The sequence below is a fragment of the Biomphalaria glabrata genome, chromosome 17 (genome assembly GCF_947242115.1).
Source record: "Biomphalaria glabrata chromosome 17, xgBioGlab47.1, whole genome shotgun sequence".
Lineage (NCBI taxonomy): Eukaryota > Metazoa > Mollusca > Gastropoda > Planorbidae > Biomphalaria > Biomphalaria glabrata.
Window position 1 is genome coordinate 23,581,844 of NC_074727.1, and position 26,927 is coordinate 23,608,770.

At 40.1% G+C, this 26,927-nt stretch overlaps 1 protein-coding gene across 1 annotated transcript in view; it reads left to right on the plus strand.

Moving 5' to 3' along the window:
* The window catches only part of LOC106064231 (uncharacterized), a 43,955-nt gene that overhangs the window by 3,040 nt on the left and 13,988 nt on the right, over positions 1-26,927 (plus strand). The window contains exons 2-3 of the mRNA XM_056014962.1: positions 25,715-25,768; positions 26,374-26,412. Of these exons, the coding sequence (XP_055870937.1) occupies positions 25,727-25,768; positions 26,374-26,412 (81 nt within the window). The 5' untranslated portion in view covers positions 25,715-25,726. The remainder of the gene's footprint in view (positions 1-25,714; positions 25,769-26,373; positions 26,413-26,927) is intronic.

Genomic DNA, 26,927 nt, shown 5'->3' on the forward strand with positions numbered 1-26,927 from the left:
AAAATATTATTGAAAAGGTCCTTTTTAATAGGATGAATAATGAGCTCTAGATGTCAGGAGAATGTGTTTCTGCTGTGAAGAATGCAAGAAATCGCTTTTGGCGTCGGGGCTTCGTCCCGAACCCCACTAATGAACAATGAGCTCTAGATATCGGAGAATGCGTTTCTGTAGTTAAGAATGCAAGTAAACTCTTTTGGCGTCGGGGCTTCGCCCCGAGACACACTGGGGAGGCTTGCATCGCTCCCCCAGATCCCCATGCTATCAAGAGAAAGGCCTCTACATGACTTTTTTAAAATTCTTGTATATATATATATATATATATATGTGCTGTATGCACGTTTATGCGTAGGGTAAGGGTTTACTGGGCGTTTAGGGTTAGGGTTTGGAAAAAAATCACCCTCCCCCCACTCCGAAGTTCTGGATCCGCTAGTGATTATAGTCTATTGAAAGTACAAAAGATGACAATGTTTGTAATTCCTTTTGCCTATAACACATTTTTAAACTTTAATGTTTCAAGAAATTAAAGCAAAACTTAAATAGGCGAGGTGGATGGGTAAAGTCAGCCTTTATTAGAACAAAATAAAACCTTATTTCAAGGCTTAAAATGACGCGCCCATTTTCTAGAAATTTTCAAAAAAAATAAAATAAAGTGAAAGATGGTCGTCAGGAGTTATCAGCGGCATGATCATACGTATTTAAATCGTTCTCATCTTTTAAATGATTTCCACTTCTTCCATTAGACCTTAGCCTTTAAAGTGACCGGGAATGAAGTGACCGGGGATGAAATGACCGGGGATGAAGTGACCGGGGATGAAGTGACCGGGTTTGAAATGACCGGGATGAAGTGACCGGGATTGAAGTGACCGGGGATGAAGTGACTGGGGTTGAAATGACCGGGATGAAGTGACCGGGGATAAAGTGACCGGGGTTGAAGTGACCGGGGATGAAATGACCGGTCACCTTTCAAATATATTAGGAAACGAAACTCTACATATTTAGCCATACCTGTGAGAACTGAGGGATTAAATTCCCTTGTCATTAATTACCAGTAATTGATTTTGACTAGTTGGTTATTTTTTATTGATTCATGTCTTGCCTATGTATATTAATAATAAATGGATAAGGGAGAAATAATTAGTACAAATCTTTTACTAGACAGACGATTTTATTTCAATGGTGATTTGATTTTTACCAAATTATTAAATTTTTACTACCTTTACTATTTTAACTGTGATTAGACCTTGTTTTTAATGATATGACTGTATAGAAGTTAGCCCTTGTTATGTAAAGGGAGAGTGATCCTTAAAGGATTACGGGCACGACATGGCCTAAATTGTGCCGATGTGCCTAAACTCAAAACTCAAACTCAATATAAGTTTTGTAACTAGATCTCAAGAGTTCTAAATCAGAAGTCTAGATCTAGTTCTAGATGTCTATATAATGAAAGTACCAACAAATGATTACTCAACTTTACAATGCTTGCTGACCTAGTTTTAACAAATTTTAACAAACATTATTTTAAGTTGTATAATGTAGGTATTGTCTTTTCTTTCTTACTTTAAGTTTCTTCTTATATTTAAAAATTGTATTTCCAAAGATGATCATAAAGTGATCTCTCGAGGCCACTGCCTCGTTATGAGAATCAAACAGTTTACATATCGAGAAATAACTTTTCTTGCATAATAATTTTTAACAACAGTCTAGAATTACATTTACCTCTGGTAGAAGCTTTTATATATCCCCAATATCTCAAAAGAAGCAAAATATAAAAAATAATTTTAAAAAAATTGCCTGGGGAAGAGCTGCACAGCAATATATAACCATTATGTAAAATCTATTTTCCTTATCCATATCAAGCAAATTAATTAATCACCACTAATTAATACAATTTTATTTTTATTTCTTCATGTTTTGATAGGCTCAGTTGGCTCATTGTGCAAGATTTCTATTTGAGCCGGGAATAGGAAGTGGTACAAATAACAAATAACATATAAAAAAATAGAGAGACAGACAGACGGAGTGATTTTATATAAGCTTTCTAAAAAAAAATCTTAACTTCACAAAAGCCAAAATTGATTAGGTATCAGCCTTGACCAGACTACATAACTAAAGGTCTGTGGTGTAGACAGACTATGGGCGTTACGTTTCCAGACTACAGCTTTAGAAACAAATTTGCATAACTTTAGCATTTTTATTTTCTTAACATAGTTGATCTTAAAATGTTTTGGATATTATAAGAATTCTGGAATTGATGAAGTTTGAAAACAAGGCGTATATATGTACGTATGTACGTATGTATGTATGTATGTATGTATGTATGTATGTATGTATGTATGTATGGTATGTATGTATGTATGTATGTATGTAATGTATGTATGTATGTATGTATGTATGTATGAATGTATGTATGTATGTATGTATGTATGTATGTATGAATGTATGTATGTACGTACGTACGTATGTATGTATGTACGTATGTATGTATGTTTGTATGTATGTATGTATGTATGTATGTATGTATGTATGTATGTATGTATGTATGTATGTATCTATGTATGTATGTGACGAATAGAAATAAAAACCGTGTGACCATTCTTGATACAACTTGACGGAAATGTTCCTTGTGTACTAAGACCGTAGTGTATGTATTGTAGCCCTAAAACAAACTTAAGACCCTCAAAAAAAATGTTAACCAACTCTATAAAAGTATAGTATATTATAAATCTAGGCCATGTTTACTATGTTGACATGAGAAAAGATCGAAAGGGTTTAGATCTAGATCTAATTTTAAGAACTACACATTGCGCAGATAGTTTTTTACTTTGACACATGAAAATACAAAAGAAGATCCATTGATTTCATTATATAATAAAATTAACCCTCAAATTTGTATTTCAAAAGCATTTTTTACATAAATTCGTTCATATATCTGCAAATTCAGATTTCCTGACGAACACTCTTTCGTTAGACAATACCGTAACATTACACATCTTTCCATTTCTCGGTGTAAAACTATAATTCAACTCTAAGATGATATAACTTCTCTTCGCACAGATAGTTTTATACTTTAACACATGAACATACTAATTATAGTCCATTCATTTCATATTTTGATCAAATTAACATTCAAATTTGTTTTTCTAAAGCATTTTTACATAGATCTACATTCGTTCGCCAATGTTTTCATAAAAAAATTGAATTAAAGTCAATTAGCTATTTTTAGCTCCATTCATAATATTTTTTTATTCATGAATTCATTCATTCGCTTTACTTATAACATCATTTTTTGATGCGTTTCTAATGCACTAAATCAGTGACTGACAGTGACTATATCAGCAATACGCAACTTAAGACCCGCGGGCAGCGGGTATTATATGTCTAGTATACTATAAAGAAGAAAGTAAGGCGTATGTATCTTGATAAAACGACGTGTTCCTTGGGTACTATTTTAGACCGTAGTGTATGTATTGTGGCCCTAAAACAAACTTAAGACCCTCAAAAAAAAAGGTGACCATCTCTATGAAAGCATTATAACGTCATCGATCTAGGCTATGTTTACCATATTGACATAAAAAGATCGAAGAATCTAGATCTAGATCTAATTTTAGAAACTACACTTTTCGCAGATAGTTTTTTACTTTAACTCATGAAAATACAAAATATAGAATATTGATTTTATTATTTAATACAATTAAGCTTCAACGTGTGTTTCAAAAGCATTTGTACATCAATTCGTTCCTTGTATCTGTGAAGTTAGAAGTCGTGACGTACATGCTTTCATTAGACATTACGCGAACTGTTACACATCTCTCTATTCCTAGATCTAAAGCTCTAATTCCACTCTAAGATGATACAACTTCTCTTCGCAAAGATAGTTTTATAATTAAACACATGAACATACTAATGAAAGTCATTCATTTCATATTTTAATCATATTAACATTCAAATTGGATTTTCTAAAGCATTTTTCTTATGTTCGTTCGCTAAAGCTGCGAAGCCGCGTTGCGATATATTCATTTATGAATCGCGTACTAAAAAAGGTCACGCATGCGCAAAGCAAAGCAAGCCAATATTTAACTCTAGATAAGTCTAGATCTAGATCTATGTCTAACTCCATATCTACTTTATACTTTAACAAATGAACATACAAAATTAAGTCTATTTATTTCAAATTTTAATCAAATATATGTTGACCTACAAGCAAATGTTTTTATCTGAAAAAATGGATTTAAGTGGATTAGATATTTTGATAGCTCCATTCATACTGTTTTTACATTTACGCATTCCGCATTCGCTTTACTTATAACATTATTATTTTGTTTAATTGTTTCCAAAACACTCTCAGTGACTATATCGACAGTGATAGGCAAATAAAGACCCGCGGGCCGCGGGTAATATATGTCTAGTGTATTTATAAAAATATGTCTTAACAAAATGTTCTAAGACCAATTCCAAAAACAATATTTGCCCCTTTATAGTGCATTCAAAATTAACTTTTATATATAGCATCTTTTATTGCTCAAAGTAATTGTAAGAAAACATTTTATCTTAAAAAAAACAAAAAAAAAACATTTTAAATACACTAAATCAAATGCAACCCTCTACTGATTGTAGTTATCTAGTGTGTCACGTTTAAGGCAATGTCGAGGTCAAATTGAATGAAAAACAACTATTTTTGTTTAAACTATTTACACACGATGTTTATCATTCCCAGCCTATAAAATACAATGGTCGGGGCTCCGGGTAGATAACACTGGAAAAAAAAAAAACTTTAGTCTTTTCTGTTAGGAAAAGGGCTTATAGTCATCCCCGCCCTCCTCCCCCCAACTGCTTATATATATATATATATTTAAAAAGCCAAACTAGGGTTACCACATTCTATGATTGTTACCAGTTGGGCTTTGGGGTTCAACTACAATCAATAAATTCCATGGGCGTAGCCTAGAACTGTTTTGAGTTTCAACCTCCCCTCAATGCAACAAAAGGCATAAAGCCCATTGCCACTAAAAGGCATAAACCCCATCGCTAATCAAAGGCACAAACCCCCATCACCAATAAAAGGCATAAACCCCCATCGCCAATAAAAGGCACAAACCCCATCGCCAATAAAAGACATAAACCACATTGCCACTAAAATGCATAAACCCCAATCGCCAAAAAAAGGCACAAACCCCCATCGCCAATAAAAGGCACAAACCCCCATCGCCAATAAATAAAAGGCTTAAACCCCATCACCAATAAAAGGCACAAACCCCATCGCCAATAAAAGGCACAAACCCCATCGCCAATAAAAGGCACAAACCCCCATCGCCAAGAAAAGGCACAAACCCCATCACCAATAAAAGGCACAAACCCCCATCACCAATAAAAGGCACAAACCCCATCGCCAATAAAAGGCACAAACCCCCATCACCAATAAAAGGCACAAACCCCATCGCCAATAAAAGGCACAAACCCCCATCACCAATAAAAGGCACAAACACCATCACCAATAAAAGGCACAAACCCAATCGCCAATAAAAGGCACAAACCCCCATCACCAATAAAAGGCACAAACCCCCATCACCAATAAAAGGCACAAACCCCCATCACCAATAAAAGGCACAAACCCCCATCACCAATAAAAGGCACAAACCCCCATCGCCAATAAAAGGCACAAACCCCCATCACCAATAAAAGGCATAAACCCCCATCACCAGTAAAAGGCACAAACCCCCATCACCAATCAAAGGCACAAACCCCCATCACCAATAAAAGGCACAAACCCCCATCGCCAATAAAAGGCAAAAACCCCCATCACCAATAAAAGGCATAAACCCCATCACCAATAAAAGGCACAAACCCCCATCGCCAATAAAAGGCACAAACTCCATCGCCAATAAAAGGCACAAACCCCCATCGCCAATAAATAAAAGGCATAAACCCCATCGCCAATAAAAGGCACAAACCCCCATCGCCAATAAATAAAAGGCATAAACCCCATCGCCAATAAAAGGCACAAACCCCCATCGCCAATAAATAAAAGGCATAAACCCCATCGCCAAAAAAGGCACAAACCCCCATCGCCAATAAAAGGCACAAACCCCCATCGCCAATAGAAGGCTCAAACCCCCATCGCCAATAAATAAAAGGCATAAATCCCATCGCCAAAAAAAGGCACAAACCCCCATCGCCAATAAATAAAAGGCATAAACCCCATCGCCAATAAAAGGCACAAACCCCCATCACCAACAAAAGGCACAAACCCCCATCGCCAATAAAAGGCACAAACCCCCATCACCAATAAAAGGCATAAACTCCCATCACCAATTAAAGGCACAAACCCCCATCGCCAATAAAAGGCAAAAACCCCCATCACCAATAAAAGGCATAAACCCCATCACCAATAAAAGGCACAAACCCCCATCGCCAATAAAAGGCACAAACTCCATCGCCAATAAAAGGCACAAACCCCCATCGCCAATAAATAAAAAGCATAAACCCCCATCGGCAATAAAAGGCACAAACCCCCATCGCCAATAAAAGGCATAAACCCCATCGCCAATAAAATGCACAAACCCCCATCGCCAATAAAAGGCACAAACCCCCATCGCCAATAAAAGGCACAAACCCCCATCACCAATAAAAGGCACAAACCCCCATCGCCAATAAAAGGCACAAACCCCCATCGCCAATAAATAAAAGGCATAAACCCCCATCACCAATAAAAGGCACAAACCCCCATCGCCAATAAATAAAAGGCATAAACCCCATCGCCAATAAAAGGCACAAACCCCCATCGCCAATAAATAAAAGGCATAAACCCCATCGCCAAAACTACCATCGCCAATAAAAGGCACAAACCCCCATCGCCAATAAAAGGCACAAACCCCCATCGCCAATAAAAAAGGCATAAACCCCATAGCCAATAAAAGGCACAAACCCCCATCGCCAATAAATAAAAGGCATAAACCCCATCGCAAATAAAAGGCACAAACCCCCATCGCCAATAAATAAAAGGCATAAACCCCATCGCCAAAAAAAGGCATAAATCCCCATCGCCAATAAAAGGCGCAAAGCCCCATCGCCAATAAAAGGCACAAACCCCCATCGCCAATAAAATGCACAAACCCCCATCGCCAATAAAAGGCACAAACCCCCATCGCCAATAAAAGGCACAAACCCCCATCGCCAATAAAAGGCACAAACCCCCATCGCCAATAAAAGGCACAAACCCCCATCGCCAATAAATAAAAGGCATAAACCCCATCGCCAAAAAAAAGGCACAAATCCCCATCGCCAATAAAAGGCGCAAAGCCCCATCGCCAATAAAAGGCACAAACCCCCATCGCCAATAAAATGCACAAACCCCCATCACCAATAAAAGGCACAAACCCCCATCGCCAATAAAAGGCACAAACCCCCATCGCAAATAAAAGGCACAAACTACCATCGCCAATAAAAGGCATAAACCCCATCGCCAATGAAAGACACAAACTACCATCGCCAATAAAAGGCACAAACCCCCATCGCCAATAAAAGGCACAAACCCCCATCGCCAATAAAAAAAGGCATAAACCCCATCGCCAATAAAAGGCACAAACCCCCATCGCCAATAAATAAAAGGCATAAACCCCATCGCAAATAAAAGGCACATACCCCCATCGCCAATAAATAAAAGGCATAAACCCCATCGCCAAAAAAAAAGGCACAAATCCCCATCGCCAAAAAAAGGCGCAAAGCCCCATCGCCAATAAAAGGCACAAACCCCCATCGCCAATAAATAAAAGGCATAAACCCCATCGCCAAAAAAAAAGGCACAAATCCCCATCGCCAAAAAAAGGCGCAAAGCCCCATCGCCAATAAAAGGCACAAACCCCCATCGCCAATAAATAAAAGGCATAAACCCCCATCGCCAATAAAAGGCACAAATCCCCATCGCCAATAAAAGGCATAAACCACATTGCCAATAAAAGGCATAAACCCCATTGCCAATAAAAGGCATAAACCCCTATGCCAATAAAAGGCATAAACCCCATCGCCAATAAAAGGCATAAACCCCCATCGCCAATAAAAGGCACAAATCCCCATCACCAATAAAATGCACAAACCCCAATCGCCAATAAAAGGCACAAACCCCATCACCAATAAAAGGCACAAACCCCCATCACCAATAAAAGGCACAAACCCCCATCACCAATAAAAGGCACAAACCCCCATCACCAATAAAAGGCACAAACCCCCATCGCCAATAAAAGGCACAAACCCCCATCGCCAATAAAAGGCACAAACCCCCATCGCCAATAAAAGGCACAAACCCCCATCGCCAATAAAAGGCACAAACCCCCATCGCCAATAAATAAAAGGCATAAACCCCATCGCCAATAAAAGGCACAAACCCCCATCGCCAATAAATAAAAGGCATAAACCCCATCGCCAAAAAAAGGCATAAACCCCCATCGCCAATAAAAGGCACAAACCCCCATCGCCAATAGAAGGCTCAAACCCCCATTGCCAATAAATAAAAGGCACAAACCCCATCGCCAAAAAAAGGCACAAACCCCCATCGCCAATAAATAAAAGGCATAAACCCCATCGCCAATAAAAGGCACAAACCCCCATCACCAACAAAAGGCACAAACCCCCATCGCCAATAAAAGGCACAAACCCCCATCACGAATAAAAGGCATAAACTCCCATCACCAATTAAAGGCACAAACCCCCATCGCCAATAAAAGGCAAAAACCCCCATCACCAATAAAAGGCATAAACCCCATCACCAATAAAAGGCACAAACCCCCATCGCCAATAAAAGGCACAAACTCCATCGCCAATAAAAGGCACAAACCCCCATCGCCAATAAATAAAAAGCATAAACCCCCATCGGCAATAAAAGGCACAAACCCCCATCGCCAATAAAAGTCATAAACCCCATCGCGATAAAATGCACAAACCCCCATCGCCAATAAAAGGCACAAACCCCCATCGCCAATAAAAGGCACAAACCCCCATCGCCAATAAAAGGCACAAACCCCCATCGCCAATAAAAGGCACAAACCCCCATCGCCAATAAATAAAAGGCATAAACCCCCATCACCAATAAAAGGCACAAACCCCCATCGCCAATAAAAGGCACATACCCCCATCGCCAATAAAAGGCACAAACTACCATCGCCAATAAAAGGCATAAACCCCATCGCCAAAACTACCATCGCCAATAAAAGGCACAAACCCCCATCGCCAATAAAAAGCACAAACCCCCATCGCCAATAAAAAAGGCATAAACCCCATCGCCAATAAAAGGCACAAACCCCCATCGCCAATAAATAAAAGGCATAAACCCCATCGCAAATAAAAGGCACAAACCCCCATCGCCAATAAATAAAAGGCATAAACCCCATCGCCAAAAAAAAGGCACAAATCCCCATCGCAAATAAAAGGCGCAAAGCCCCATCGCCAATAAAAGGCACAAACCCCCATCGCCAATAAAAGGCACAAACTACCATCGCCAATAAAAGGCACAAACCCCCATCGCCAATAAAAGGCACAAACCCCCATCGCCAATAAATAAAAGGCATAAACCCCCATCACCAATAAAAGGCACAAACCCCCATCGCCAAAAAAAGGCACAAACCCCCATCGCCAATAAAAGGCACAAACTACCATCGCCAATAAAAGGCATAAACCCCATCGCCAATGAAAGACACAAACTACCATCGCCAAAAAAAGGCACAAACCCCCATCGCCAATAAAAGGCACAAACCCCCATCGCCAATAAAAAAAGGCATAAACCCCATCGCCAATAAAAGTCACAAACCCCCATCGCCAATAAATAAAAGGCACAAACCCCCATCGCCAATAAAAGGCACAAACCCCCATCGCCAATAAAAGGCACAAACCCCCATCGCCAATAAATAAAAGGCATAAACCCCATCGCCAAAAAAAAGGCACAAATCCCCATCGCCAATAAAAGGCGCAAAGCCCCATCGCCAATAAAAGGCACAAACCCCCATCGCCAATAAAAGGCACAAACCCCCATCGCCAATAAAAGGCACAAACCCCCATCGCCAATAAATAAAAGGCATAAATCCCCATCACCAATAAAAGGCACAAACCCCCATCGCCAATAAAAGGCACAAACCCTCATCGCCAATAAAAGGCACAAACTACCATCGCCAATAAAAGGCATAAACCCCATCGCCAATGAAAGACACAAATTACCATCGCCAATAAAAGGCACAAATCCCCATCATCAATAAAAGGCACAAACCCCCATCGCCAATAAAAGGCACAAACCCCCATCGCCAATAAAAAAGGCATAAACCCCATCGCCAATAAAAGGCACAAACCCCCATCGCCAATAAATAAAAGGCATAAACCCCATCGCAAATAAAAGGCACAAACCCCCATCGCCAATAAATAAAAGGCATAATCCCCATCGCCAAAAAAAAGGCACAAATCCCCATCGCAAATAAAAGGCGCAAAGCCCCATCGCCAATAAAAGGCACAAACCCCCATCGCCAATAAAATGCACAAACCCCCATCGCCAATAAAAGGAACAAACCCTTATCGCCAATAAATAAAAGGCATAAATCCCCATCACCAATAAAAGGCACAAACCCCCATCGCCAATAAAAGGCACAAACCCCCATCGCCAATAAAAGGCACAAACTACCATCGCCAATAAAAGGCATAAACCCCATCGCCAATGAAAGACACAAATTACCATCGCCAATAAAAGGCACAAATCCCCATCATCAATAAAAGGCACAAACCCCCATCGCCAATAAAAAAAGGCATAAACCCCATCGCCAATAAAAGGCACAAACCCCCATCGCCAATAAATAAAAGGCATAAACCCCATCGCAAATAAAAGGCACAAACCCCCATCGCCAATAAATAAAAGGCATAAACCCCATCGCCAAAAAAAAGGCACAAATCCCCATCGCCAATAAATAAAAAGCATAAACCCCCATCGGCAATAAAAGGCACAAACCTCCATCGCCAATAAAAGGCATAAACCCAATCGCCAATAAAATGCACAAACCCCCATCGCCAATAAAAGGCACAAACCCCCATCGCCAATAAAAGGCACAAACCCCCATCGCCAATAAAAGGCACAAACCCCCATCGCCAATAAAAGGCACAAACCCCCATCGCCAATAAATAAAAGGCATAAACCCCCATCACCAATAAAAGGCACAAACCCTCATCGCCAATAAAAGGCACAAACCCCCATCGCCAATAAAAGGCACAAACTACCATCGCCAATAAAAGGCATAAACCCCATCGCCAATGAAAGACACAAACTACCATCGCCAATAAAAGGCACAAACCCCCATCGCCAATAAAAGGCACAAACCCCCATCGCCAATAAAAAAAGGCATAAACCCCATCGCCAATAAAAGGCACAAACCCCCATCGCCAATAAATAAAAGGCATAAACCCCATCGCAAATAAAAGGCACAAACCCCCATCGCCAATAAATAAAAGGCATAAACCCCATCGCCAAAAAAAAGGCACAAACCCCCATCGCCAATAAAAGGCGCAAAGCCCCATCGCCAATAAAAGGCACAAACCCCCATCGCCAATAAATAAAAGGCATAAACCCCCATCGCCAATAAAAGGCACAAACCCCCATCGCCAATAAAAGGCATAAACCACATTGCCAATAAAAGGCATAAACCCCCATCACCAATAAAAGGCACAAACCCCCATCGCCAATAAAAGGCACAAACCCCCATCGCCAATAAATAAAAGGCATAAACCCCATCGCCAATAAAAGGCACAAACCCCCATCGCCAATAAATAAAAGGCATAAACCCCATCGCCAATAAAAGGCACAAACCCCCATCGCCAATAAATAAAAGGCATAAACCCCATCGCCAAAAAAAGGCATAAACCCCCATCGCCAATAAAAGGCACAAACCCCCATCGCCAATAGAAGGCACAAACCCCCATCACCAATAAAAGGCACAAACCCCCATCGCCAATAAAAGGCACAAACCCCCATCGCCAATAAATAAAAGGCATAAACCCCATCGCCAATAAAAGGCACAAACCCCCATCGCCAATAAATAAAAGGCATAAACCCCATCGCCAATAAAAGGCACAAACCCCCATCGCCAATAAATAAAAGGCATAAACCCCATCGCCAAAAAAAGGCATAAACCCCCATCGCCAATAAAAGGCACAAACCCCCATCGCCAATAGAAGGCTCAAACCCCCATTGCCAAGAAATAAAAGGCACAAACCCCATCGCCAAAAAAAGGCACAAACCCCCATCGCCAATAAATAAAAGGCATAAACCCCATCGCCAATAAAAGGCACAAACCCCCATCACCAACAAAAGGCACAAACCCCCATCGCCAATAAAAGGCACAAACCCCCATCACCAATAAAAGGCATAAACTCCCATCACCAATTAAAGGCACAAACCCCCATCGCCAATAAAAGGCAAAAACCCCCATCACCAATAAAAGGCATAAACCCCATCACCAATAAAAGGCACAAACCCCCATCGCCAATAAAAGGCACAAACTCCATCGCCAATAAAAGGCACAAACCCCCATCGCCAATAAATAAAAAGCATAAACCCCCATCGCCAATAAAAGTCATAAACCCCATCGCCAATAAAATGCACAAACCCCCATTGCCAATAAAAGGCACAAACCCCCATCGCCAATAAAAGGCACAAACCCCCATCGCCAATAAAAGGCACAAACCCCCATCGCCAATAAAAGGCACAAACCCCCATCGCCAATAAATAAAAGGCATAAACCCCCATCACCAATAAAAGGCACAAACCCCCATCGCCAATAAAAGGCACATACCCCCATCGCCAATAAAAGGCACAAACTACCATCGCCAATAAAAGGCATAAACCCCATCGCCAAAACTACCATCGCCAATAAAAGGCACAAACCCCCATCGCCAATAAAAGGCACAAACCCCCATCGCCAATAAAAAAGGCATAAACCCCATCGCCAATAAAAGGCACAAACCCCCATCGCCAATAAATAAAAGGCATAAACCCCATCGCAAATAAAAGGCACAAACCCCCATCGCCAATAAATAAAAGGCATAAACCCCATCGCCAAAAAAAAGGCACAAATCCCCATCGCAAATAAAAGGCGCAAAGCCCCATCGCCAATAAAAGGCACAAACCCCCATCGCCAATAAAATGCACAAACCCCCATCGCCAATAAAAGGCACAAACCCCCATTGCCAATAAAAGGCACAAACCCCCATCGCCAATAAAAGGCACAAACCCCCATCGCCAATAAATAAAAGGCATAAACCCCATCGCCAAAAAAAAGGCACAAATCCCCATCGCAAATAAAAGGCGCAAAGCCCCATCGCCAATAAAAGGCACAAACCCCCATCGCCAATAAAATGCACAAACCCCCATCACCAATAAAAGGCACAAACCCCCATCGCCAATAAAAGGCACAAACCCCCATCGCCAATAAAAGGCACAAACTACCATCGCCAATAAAAGGCATAAACCCCATCGCCAATGAAAGACACAAACTACCATCGCCAATAAAAGGCACAAACCCCCATCGCCAATAAAAGGCACAAACCCCCATCGCCAATAAAAAAAGGCATAAACCCCATCGCCAATAAAAGGCACAAACCCCCATCGCCAATAAATAAAAGGCATAAACCCCATCGCAAATAAAAGGCACATACCCCCATCGCCAATAAATAAAAGGCATAAACCCCATCGCCAAAAAAAAATGCACAAATCCCCATCGCCAATAAAAGGCGCAAAGCCCCATCGCCAATAAAAGGCACAAACCCCCATCGCCAATAAATAAAAGGCATAAACCCCCATCGCCAATAAAAGGCACAAACCCTCATCGCCAATAAAAGGCATAAACCACATTGCCAATAAAAGGCATAAACCCCATTGCCAATAAAAGGCATAAACCCCTATGCCAATAAAAGGCATAAACCCCATCGCCAATAAAAGGCATAAACCCCCATCGCCAATAAAAGGCATAAACCCCCATCGCCAATAAAAGGCACAAACCCCCATCGCCAATAAAAGGCATAAACCCCATTCCAATAAAAGGCACAAACCCCAATCGCCAATAAAAGGCACAAACCCCATCACCAATAAAAGGCACAAACCCCCATCACCAATAAAAGGCACAAACCCCATCGCCAATAAAAGGCGCAAACCCTCATCACCAATAAAAGGCACAAACCCCATCGCCAATAAAAGGCACAAACCCCCATCACCAATAAAAAAAAGGCATAAACCCCATCGCCAATAAAAGGCACAAACCCCATCGCCAATAAAAGGCACAAACCCCCATCACCAATAAAAGGCACAAACCCCCATCACCAATAAAAGGCACAAAGCCCCCATCACCAATAAAAGGCACAAACCCCCATCACCAATAAAAGGCACAAACCCCCATCGCCAATAAAAGGCACAAACCCCCATCACCAATAAAAGGCATAAACCCCCATCACCAGTAAAAGGCACAAACCCCCATCACCAATAAAAGGCACAAACCCCCATCACCAATAAAAGGCACAAACCCCCATCGCCAATAAAAGGCATAAACCCCCATCGCCAATAAATAAAAGGCATAAACCCCATCGCCAATAAAAGGCACAAACCCCCATCGCCAATAAATAAAAGGCATAAACCCCATCGCCAATAAAAGGCACAAACCCCCATCGCCAATAAATAAAAGGCATAAACCCCATCGCCAAAAAAAGGCATAAACCCCCATCGCCAATAAAAGGCACAAACCCCCATCGCCAATAGAAGGCTCAAACCCCCATTGCCAATAAATAAAAGGCACAAACCCCATCGCCAAAAAAAGGCACAAACCCCCATCGCCAATAAATAAATGGCATAAACCCCATCGCCAATAAAAGGCACAAACCCCCATCACCAACAAAAGGCACAAACCCCCATCGCCAATAAAAGGCACAAACCCCCATCACCAATAAAAGGCATAAACTCCCATCACCAATTAAAGGCACAAACCCCCATCGCCAATAAAAGGCAAAAACCCCCATCACCAATAAAAGGCATAAACCCCATCACCAATAAAAGGCACAAACCCCCATCGCCAATAAAAGGCACAAACTCCATCGCCAATAAAAGGCACAAACCCCCATCGCCAATAAATAAAAAGCATTAACCCCCATCGGCAATAAAAGGCACAAACCCCCATCGCCAATAAAAGGCATAAACCCCATCGCCAATAAAATGCACAAACCCCCATCGCCAATAAAAGGCACAAACCCCCATCGCCAATAAAAGGCACAAACCCCCATCGCCAATAAAAGGCACAAACCCCCATCGCCAATAAAAGGCACAAACCCCCATCGCCAATAAATAAAAGGCATAAACCCCCATCACCAATAAAAGGCACAAACCCCCATCGCCAATAAAAGGCACAAACCCCCATCGCCAATAAAAGGCACAAACTACCATCGCCAATAAAAGGCATAAACCCCATCGCCAATGAAAGACACAAACTACCATCGCCAATAAAAGGCACAAACCCCCATCGCCAATAAAAGGCACAAACCCCCATCGCCAATAAAAAAAGGCATAAACCCCATCGCCAATAAAAGGCACAAACCCCCATCGCCAATAAATAAAAGGCATAAACCCCATCGCAAATAAAAGGCACAAACCCCCATCGCCAATAAATAAAAGGCATAAACCCCATCGCCAAAAAAAAGGCACAAATCCCCATCGCCAATAAAAGGCGCAAAGCCTCATCGCCAATAAAAGGCACAAACCCCCATCGCCAATAAAATGCACAAACCCCCATCGCCAATAAAAGGCACAAACCCCCATCGCCAATAAAAGGCACAAACCCCCATCGCCAATAAAAGGCACAAACCCCCATCGCCAATAAAAGGCACAAACCCCCATCGCCAATAAATAAAAGGCATAAATCCCCATCACCAATAAAAGGCACAAACCCCCATCGCCAATAAAAGGCACAAACCCCCATCGCCAATAAAAGGCACAAACTACCATCGCCAATAAAAGGCATAAACCCCATCGCCAATGAAAGACACAAACTACCATCGCCAATAAAAGGCACAAACCCCCATCATCAATAAAAGGCACAAACCCCCATCGCCAATAAAAAAAGGCATAAACCCCATCGCCAATAAAAGGCACAAACCCCCATCGCCAATAAATAAAAGGCATAAACCCCATCGCAAATAAAAGGCACAAACTCCCATCGCCAATAAATAAAAGGCATAAACCCCATCGCCAAAAAAAAGGCACAAATCCCCATCGCCAATAAATAAAAAGCATAAACCCCCATCGGCAATAAAAGGCACAAACCCCCATCGCCAATAAAAGGCATAAACCCCATCGCCAATAAAATGCACAAACCCCCATCGCCAATAAAAGGCACAAACCCCCATCGCCAATAAAAGGCACAAACATCCATCGCCAATAAAAGGCACAAACCCCCATCGCCAATAAAAGGCACAAACCCCCATCGCCAATAAATAAAAGGCATAAACCCCCATCACCAATAAAAGGCACAAACCCCCAACCCCCATCGCCAATAAAAGGCACAAACTACCATCGCCAATAAAAGGCATAAACCCCATCGCCAATGAAAGACACAAACTACCATCGCCAAAAAAAGGCACAAACCCCCATCGCCAATAAAAGGCACAAACCCCCATCGCCAATAAAAAAAGGCATAAACCCCATCGCCAATAAAAGGCACAAACCCCCATCGCCAATAAATAAAAGGCATAAACCCCATCGCAAATAAAAGGCACAAACCCCCATCGCCAATAAATAAAAGGCATAAACCCCATCGCCAAAAAAAAGGCACAAACCCCCATCGCCAATAAAAGGCGCAAAGCCCCATCGCCAATAAAAGGCACAAACCCCCATCGCCAATAAATAAAAGGCATAAACCCCCATCGCCAATAAAAGGCATAAACCCCCATCGCCAATAAATAAAAGGCATAAACCCCATCGCCAATAAAAGGCACAAACCCCCATCGCCAATAAATAAAAGGCATAAACCCCATCGCCAATAAAAGGCACAAACCCCCATCGCCAATAAATAAAAGGCATAAACCCCATCGCCAAAAAAAGGCATAAACCCCCATCGCCAATAAAAGGCACAAACCCCCATCGCCAATAGAAGGCTCAAACCCCCATTGCCAATAAATAAAAGGCACAAACCCCATCGCCAAAAAAAGGCACAAACCCCCATCGCCAATAAATAAAAGGCATAAACCCCATCGCCAATAAAAGGCACAAACCCCCATCACCAACAAAAGGCACAAACCCCCATCGCCAATAAAAGGCACAAACCCCCATCACCAATAAAAGGCATAAACTCCCATCACCAATTAAAGGCACAAACCCCCATCGCCAATAAAAGGCAAAAACCCCCATCACCAATAAAAGGCATAAACCCCATCACCAATAAAAGGCACAAACCCCCATCGCCAATAAAAGGCACAAACTCCATCGCCAATAAAAGGCACAAACCCCCATCGCCAATAAATAAAAAGCATTAACCCCCATCGGCAATAAAAGGCACAAACCCCCATCGCCAATAAAAGGCATAAACCCCATCGCCAATAAAATGCACAAACCCCCATCGCCAATAAAAGGCACAAACCCCCATCGCCAATAAAAGGCACAAACCCCCATCGCCAATAAAAGGCACAAACCCCCATCGCCAATAAAAGGCACAAACCCCCATCGCCAATAAATAAAAGGCATAAACCCCCATCACCAATAAAAGGCACAAACCCCCATCGCCAATAAAAGGCACAAACCCCCATCGCCAATAAAAGGCACAAACTACCATCGCCAATAAAAGGCATAAACCCCATCGCCAATGAAAGACACAAACTACCATCGCCAATAAAAGGCACAAACCCCCATCGCCAATAAAAGGCACAAACCCCCATCGCCAATAAAAAAAGGCATAAACCCCATCGCCAATAAAAGGCACAAACCCCCATCGCCAATAAATAAAAGGCATAAACCCCATCGCAAATAAAAGGCACAAACCCCCATCGCCAATAAATAAAAGGCATAAACCCCATCGCCAAAAAAAAGGCACAAATCCCCATCGCCAATAAAAGGCGCAAAGCCTCATCGCCAATAAAAGGCACAAACCCCCATCGCCAATAAAATGCACAAACCCCCATCGCCAATAAAAGGCACAAACCCCCATCGCCAATAAAAGGCACAAACCCCCATCGCCAATAAAAGGCACAAACCCCCATCGCCAATAAAAGGCACAAACCCCCATCGCCAATAAATAAAAGGCATAAATCCCCATCACCAATAAAAGGCACAAACCCCCATCGCTAATAAAAGGCACAAACCCCCATCGCCAATAAAAGGCACAAACCCCCATCGCCAATAAATAAAAGGCATAAACCCCCATCGCCAATAAAAGGCATAAACCCCCATCGCCAATAAATAAAAGGCATAAACCCCATCGCCAATAAAAGGCACAAACCCCCATCGCCAATAAATAAAAGGCATAAACCCCATCGCCAATAAAAGGCACAAACCCCCATCGCCAATAAATAAAAGGCATAAACCCCATCGCCAAAAAAAGGCATAAACCCCCATCGCCAATAAAAGGCACAAACCCCCATCGCCAATAGAAGGCTCAAACCCCCATTGCCAATAAATAAAAGGCACAAACCCCATCGCCAAAAAAAGGCACAAACCCCCATCGCCAATAAATAAAAGGCATAAACCCCATCGCCAATAAAAGGCACAAACCCCCATCACCAACAAAAGGCACAAACCCCCATCGCCAATAAAAGGCACAAACCCCCATCACCAATAAAAGGCATAAACTCCCATCACCAATTAAAGGCACAAACCCCCATCGCCAATAAAAGGCAAAAACCCCCATCACCAATAAAAGGCATAAACCCCATCACCAATAAAAGGCACAAACCCCCATCGCCAATAAAAGGCACAAACTCCATCGCCAATAAAAGGCACAAACCCCCATCGCCAATAAATAAAAAGCATTAACCCCCATCGGCAATAAAAGGCACAAACCCCCATCGCCAATAAAAGGCATAAACCCCATCGCCAATAAAATGCACAAACCCCCATCGCCAATAAAAGGCACAAACCCCCATCGCCAATAAAAGGCACAAACCCCCATCGCCAATAAAAGGCACAAACCCCCATCGCCAATAAAAGGCACAAACCCCCATCGCCAATAAATAAAAGGCATAAACCCCCATCACCAATAAAAGGCACAAACCCCCATCGCCAATAAAAGGCACAAACCCCCATCGCCAATAAAAGGCACAAACTACCATCGCCAATAAAAGGCATAAACCCCATCGCCAATGAAAGACACAAACTACCATCGCCAATAAAAGGCACAAACCCCCATCGCCAATAAAAGGCACAAACCCCCATCGCCAATAAAAAAAGGCATAAACCCCATCGCCAATAAAAGGCACAAACCCCCATCGCCAATAAATAAAAGGCATAAACCCCATCGCAAATAAAAGGCACAAACCCCCATCGCCAATAAATAAAAGGCATAAACCCCATCGCCAAAAAAAAGGCACAAATCCCCATCGCCAATAAAAGGCGCAAAGCCTCATCGCCAATAAAAGGCACAAACCCCCATCGCCAATAAAATGCACAAACCCCCATCGCCAATAAAAGGCACAAACCCCCATCGCCAATAAAAGGCACAAACCCCCATCGCCAATAAAAGGCACAAACCCCCATCGCCAATAAAAGGCACAAACCCCCATCGCCAATAAATAAAAGGCATAAATCCCCATCACCAATAAAAGGCACAAACCCCCATCGCTAATAAAAGGCACAAACCCCCATCGCCAATAAAAGGCACAAACTACCATCGCCAATAAAAGGCATAAACCCCATCGCCAATGAAAGACACAAACTACCATCGCCAATAAAAGGCACAAACCCCCATCATCAATAAAAGGCACAAACCCCCATCGCCAATAAAAAAAGGCATAAACCCCATCGCCAATAAAAGGCACAAACCCCCATCGCCAATAAATAAAAGGCATAAACCCCATCGCAAATAAAAGGCACAAACTCCCATCGCCAATAAATAAAAGGCATAAACCCCATCGCCAAAAAAAAGGCACAAATCCCCATCGCCAATAAATAAAAAGCATAAACCCCCATCGGCAATAAAAGGCACAAACCCCCATCGCCAATAAAAGGCATAAACCCCATCGCCAATAAAATGCACAAACCCCCATCGCCAATAAAAGGCACAAACCCCCATCGCCAATAAAAGGCACAAACATCCATCGCCAATAAAAGGCACAAACCCCCATCGCCAATAAAAGGCACAAACCCCCATCGCCAATAAATAAAAGGCATAAACCCCCATCACCAATAAAAGGCACAAACCCCCAACCCCCATCGCCAATAAAAGGCACAAACTACCATCGCCAATAAAAGGCATAAACCCCATCGCCAATGAAAGACACAAACTACCATCGCCAAAAAAAGGCACAAACCCCCATCGCCAATAAAAGGCACAAACCCCCATCGCCAATAAAAAAAGGCATAAACCCCATCGCCAATAAAAGGCACAAACCCCCATCGCCAATAAATAAAAGGCATAAACCCCATCGCAAATAAAAGGCACAAACCCCCATCGCCAATAAATAAAAGGCATAAACCCCATCGCCAAAAAAAAGGCACAAACCCCCATCGCCAATAAAAGGCGCAAAGCCCCATCGCCAATAAAAGGCACAAACCCCCATCGCCAATAAATAAAAGGCATAAACCCCCATCGCCAATAAAAGGCACAAACCCCCATCGCCAATAAAAGGCATAAACCACATTGCCAATAAAAGGCATAAACCCCCATCGCCAATAAAAGTCCCTGGGTGCTATGGAGTGTTGTGTGTATTTTTGTGTTTCTATGGTGACTGTGGGAAAAAGTTAGCGGTTGATTCTGAATGATACAAGATAGGGGGCATTGTCGTCAGCGATCTTAGTTAGGGGAGACGACTCCAGAACGTGAGAATGAAAAGAAGTGTTATTGTAGTGAGTTAGATTTGTTTAAAATATCATTTAATATTATTAATAAATTTTGCTACATTTATTGCATTCATAAAAAGTTGATTTAGTCTATATCATAAAAAAAGGGTTCCCGGTCATTTCATCCCCGGTTACTTCATCCACGGTCATTTCATCCCCTGGTCATTTCATCCCCTGTTCTTTTTATCATCTGATTATTTTATTTAACAAATATTAATTTAAACAAGATTACAAAGAGAGTTTGTGTTACACAAACTCAGAGACGGCCCCCGTCGAAGTCAGATCCCTGTCGGATCTGCATATTCGCAAATAATATTCAAGAGGTGATTTAATTTTGATGGTCAAAAATAATAATGTTTCAAAGATTCAATTGCCGTAAATTTAAATTAAATAAAAAATAGTAGATTAGTTTTAGTATATTAAAACATTGCAATATTGATCAAAACGTTTGGAAATGAAAATCTACACTTTTTTTTACACTTTAAGTTTAGAAATTGAAATTCTACATCTTAATCTAGTCTATTTTGGTCTTAACTAGATCTAGAAATTGTAGATCAAGACTCTAAAATAATTTTAATTAGAATATAAATCCAGATCTAGATATACTGTAATAAAAATCTAGATCTAGTTTTAAAAAATCTAGATTAGATCTAAATCAAGATATCATTCCTTTTTTAAACGCGAGTCACATAACGAGGCTTAATAAACATTACTTTACCGAGTTCTTTTTTCATTTCATTTAAAGAATTCATTCCATATGACGTCAAAGGAAAAAAAAAACACTACGTCACACGCCCTAGCTAGACTAAAAATCGTCTTCATCATTACGAGCCATTTATCGAGTGTTCATAGACATTGGTGCACCGAGTGCGTTCTTTTAGCATTTCATTTAAAGAATTCATTCCATATGACGTCAAAGGAAAAAAAAACACTACGTCACACGGCTTAGTTAGACTAAAATATGTTTGTTTGTAAAATGTTTTACATGTTTCGGATGTTCCTTCAGAGTTGAAGACAGTTTACTTCCTAGTCCAAACCTCCCGCGGAACGACGGGGGATGGGAGCGGGCAGGGTTTGAACCCTCGACCGTCGATAAATCCGAACGACAGTCCAGCGCACAAACCGCACGATCAGGCAACCAACAAAATATGTTTTCATCATTACGAGCAATTTTCGAGGGTTAATAGACATTGGTGCACCGAGTGCGTTCTTTTAGCATTACATTTAAAGCGTCATTCATATGACGTCAAAGAAAAAAAATTCCATTACCTCACAATAGGCTAGTACCGGTACCATAAAAAATGTCTTTATTTACACGAGATATTTAACGAGGGTTCATAGACATTGGTGCACTGAGTTCTAATAGAATTTATTTAAAGAGGATCAAAGCCGCATTGTTTTTGCGTTTTGTCTGTCAGTCGGTCTGTCCGTCATCTTGATATAAAAAAACAACAACTAAAAGTTATTAAAAATTGATTAACCTTTATTTTACGTTTCAAAACATCGCAATATTTTTTAGGTATGAACACAATTGAAAAGTTTATATAATAGATTGTTCCGGATGTTTGTATAAATAGTAAAAGAAAAAGAGAATTTCAGATAAATGTAATACCGTTAATTAAATTTTTTGGATGGTCTCGTATAAAAATTAGATGTACTACAGCCATGTGGAGAGATTTTCATACCTTACTTTGGTGTTTGGATTCTGTTTTCCTTAAAAATCGGAACATAATATTAACGATCATTAGATTTTTTAATGTTTTAGGTAGAAAGTTAAATGTACTGTAAGAGAGTAGTGAGTTAAAATATTTTTCATAAAAATCCGTAAAAACATTATTTCGTAAATGAGAAGATTATTTGTGTATTAATTAGAAGAGGGAGTTCAAACAATTATTTGGCGTTAGTAGATTTTTTTAAAAATTCGGAACTTTCTGGCGACGATTTGTAAGAAACAAAATCCGGAACATTCTTTATCGATTACAAAACTTCTATGTTATGTTTCAGCAAGAAAATTAAATGTCTAAAAAGTAATGTTCAGTAATTAATTCTAGTAAATTACTTTTTTTTAAAGCCCTGAACAACCTATTGTCGATATTTTAAAAATTTGTTTAAAGATGAAAATACGGAACAATTTGATATTGATAACCAAATTATAGTGACGCATTGTCAAATAATATAAGTGTAATATTAGTAATTATGCGATTTCAAACAATCATTAGGCATAATTCATATTTTATAAAACAATATCCGGAACATTTTTACACTTAATGAAATATAAGTCAGTATAGAGATTTTGATTTAGCATTAATATGCTATTTACATAAAAAACGGAACAACATATTAGTGATAATGTGTTTTTGCAACGTTTAAGCATGGAAATTGAATGTAATATAAATTAGAAGAGCAAACAAACATTTGTTGGGGTTGATTAGTTTTGCACAAAAAAATCCGGAACAATCAATTTTTAGATAATTAAAACTATTGAGATGTTACGGGAGGAAAATCAAAGGGTAAATCAGATTTTCAATTGCTTTTAGAGTTCTAGTTTTTTTAATTTAATCGTGACGGACAGACCGACCAACAGACAAAACGCACAAAAATAATCTCCTTTTATTCGGATGGGGGCACTAAACAAAAAATAAATAAAATCTGATTTTTTTTTAAAGTTTAAGGAATTTGTTTAGCACCTGATCATGTTGCGACGTTACGCTACTGCACGAAAATCGCTGTATAAAAAGTCCATTTAAAAAAATGTGCGTAATATTTACATACAAAGTGCTTATTAGCCTTTATAAACAAACAGAAATGTTTTCTTTTTAATTTTAGCAGCTAGTTAACCAGAAAAAACATCTTTAACTATTATTTATGTTTGTTGTAAACATTTCCTGTACATTTTAAAAATATATTTGACTTAGTGATACTGAAAATACACAAAAATTGTCCACCTTTGTTAGCATATTGTAACATTGCCTCCCTTACATTTACGTAATTGTTTTAGAATTGGCGTATTTTTATGAAAAACTCGCTTGCATAATTAATTTTATAAATTAAACGGTTTGCTTTTAGAAAACCAAAAGTAGCCGTTGCACCTAAACTTTTGAAGCCGCATTTAATGATGAAATAATCTTTTTCATATCTCTTCTAGTTTTCGAGATCTGAGTGTGACAGACGGACAGACGGACAGACGGACATTTTGCACAAACCTAATAGCGGCTTTTTCCCCTTACGGGGGCCGCTAAAAATCATGAAATAAGCAATATTTAATAAATTCATTTTTATTTACATGACAAAAATGTAACACATCAGATAAGAATAAAATTAAATGCCATTAAAAACTAAAAAATTAACATGTATAAATATAGAGATCATGTGTTTTTGTGTTCATCTACATAAGATAGATAGGTAAGTTAAGATTGATTGTAAGTACAGAAGACGATCATATTCCTTACTGAACAATGTTTTGTAATTCTCTTTGCCTATAAAACAATTTGCAACTTTAAAAACATTCATGTTTAAAAGAAATAAAAGCTAAATTTATATAGATGACATGATATCGTAAGGGTGGGTGAAATCAGACTTTATTAGAACAAAAACAACAACCTTATTTGAAGGCTAAAAATGACGCGCCCATTTTCAAGAAAGAGCGATTGGAAGATAACATAAAGTGAATGATGGTCGTCAGGAGTTATCAGCGGCATGGTCATAATTATTCTAATTGTTCTCATCTCTCAAATGATTTCCACTACTTCCACCAGACCTTGGCCTTTGATCTGTACGTCACGCGCAGGATAATAGTATAATATTACATCCCCCACATTCAAAAATAGTGCTACGGCTAAATACACACCAAGATTTACAATATATTGTAAGATTTCTCATCAAGAATGTATAGTGGAATGGGAAACCTTATAAACGCATTAATAACATATCAAAATATATCAAAAAGCATTCAAAATAGTCATATTTATATATTAAATGAAATGAGGGCTTTAAGTCAAAGCCTTAACAGCACAATTAAACAATGAATAAGAAAAATATCGAATTGGAAATTAAATGACCGTGGATGAAGTGACCGGTCATCGAAAAAAAAAAGATATATTTAATATTGTTCACCAAAAAAGTGATTCAAGCTTTTTACAAGTTCAGATACGCCTACAACGGTGTTTTAGTTTTTCTACTAGAGATTCATACGGCAAGCTAACGACCCCAATGACACAATAACACATTTAAGTAACTTTCAAGAAATTAAGTCACAGGCTGAGGAAAACTGAAGCAAACTACTGTCACCCAAATCAAGAATGAGGTCGAGATTCCACTCGCTCCCCAATAAAAACTAAGGCAAAACTACAATTTCCACAACAGTAACGGGGTGTTCAACTCCAAATCAGCGACTAACCTTCAAAAATGTGACTGACCATAATGAAAATTTATTATTTAAATGTTCATCTTTGGTCATTTCATGTTGGCGGGGAGGGGAGGCGTGGACAAATGAAAGTGCTACTCAAATGAACGTGTCAAAGTATGAGACTCTGAATGTGTCAGGGGTACAATATGAAGCGGATCTTTACAAATCGTCAAAAGTCTATGTGGGAGAAATTACAATGCGCAGGTAAAAAAAATAAAAAAATAAATGGGTGTTCCTCTAGAGATTTTGTCGTGTCTCTTCCACAGATCCAATTCACAATGGTCTCCAAGAGTTTCACTCTGCTGCTTGTCTACATACTGGTGTGTAATATAGATACATGTAGACTTTCTATCTATCTATCTATCTATCTATCTATCTATCTATCTATCTATCTATCTATCTATCTATCTATCTATCTATCTATCTATCTATCAATCTATCTATCTATCAATCTATCTATTTATCTATCTATCTATCTATCTATCTATCTATCTATCTATCTATCTATCTATCTATCTATCTATCTATCTATCTATCTATCTATCTATCAATCTATCTATCTATCAATCTATCTATCAATCTATCAATCTATCTATCTATCTATATATCTATCTATCTATCTATCTATCTATCAATCTATCTATCTATATTTCTATCTATCTATCTATCTATCTATCTATTCATCAATCCATCCATCCATATATCCATCCATCCATCTATCTATCTATCTATCTATCTATCTATCTATCTATCTATCTATCTATCTATCTATCTATCTATCTATCTATCTATCTATCTATCTATCTATCTCTATCTATCTATCTATCTATCTATTTATCCATCCATCTATCCATCCATCTATCTATCTATCTATCTATTTATATCTATCTATCTATCTATCTATCTATCTATCTATCTGTTTTAGGTCGTTAATGCCAAGCGACTTTCAAGTGACCTGTTTAAGGTAAGATTAAATTTGAAAATCGACGAGGGTTAAATGTGAAGCATGCGACTGCATAGACAGAACCTTGAGGTTAGGGTTAGACAGAACCTTGAGGTTAGGGTTAGACAGAACCCTGAGGTTAGGGTTAGACAGAACCTTGAGGTTAGGGTTAGACAGAACCTTGAGGTTAGGGTTAGACAGAACCTTGAGGTTAGGGTTAGGGTTAGACAGAACCTTGAGGTTAGGGTTAGGGTTAGACAGAACCTTGAGGTTAGGGTTAGGGTTAGACAGAACCTTGAGGTTAGGGTTAGACAGAACTTTGAGGTTAGGGTTAGACAGAACCTTGAGGTTAGGGTTAGGGTTAGACAGAACCTTGAGGTTAGGGTTAGGGTTAGACAGAACCTTGAGGTTAGGGTTAGACAGAACCTTGAGGTTAGGGTTAGACAGAACCTTGAGGTTAGGGTTAGACAGAACCTTGAGGTTAGGGTTAGACAGAACCTTGAGGTTAGGGTTAGGGTTAGACAGAACCTTGAGGT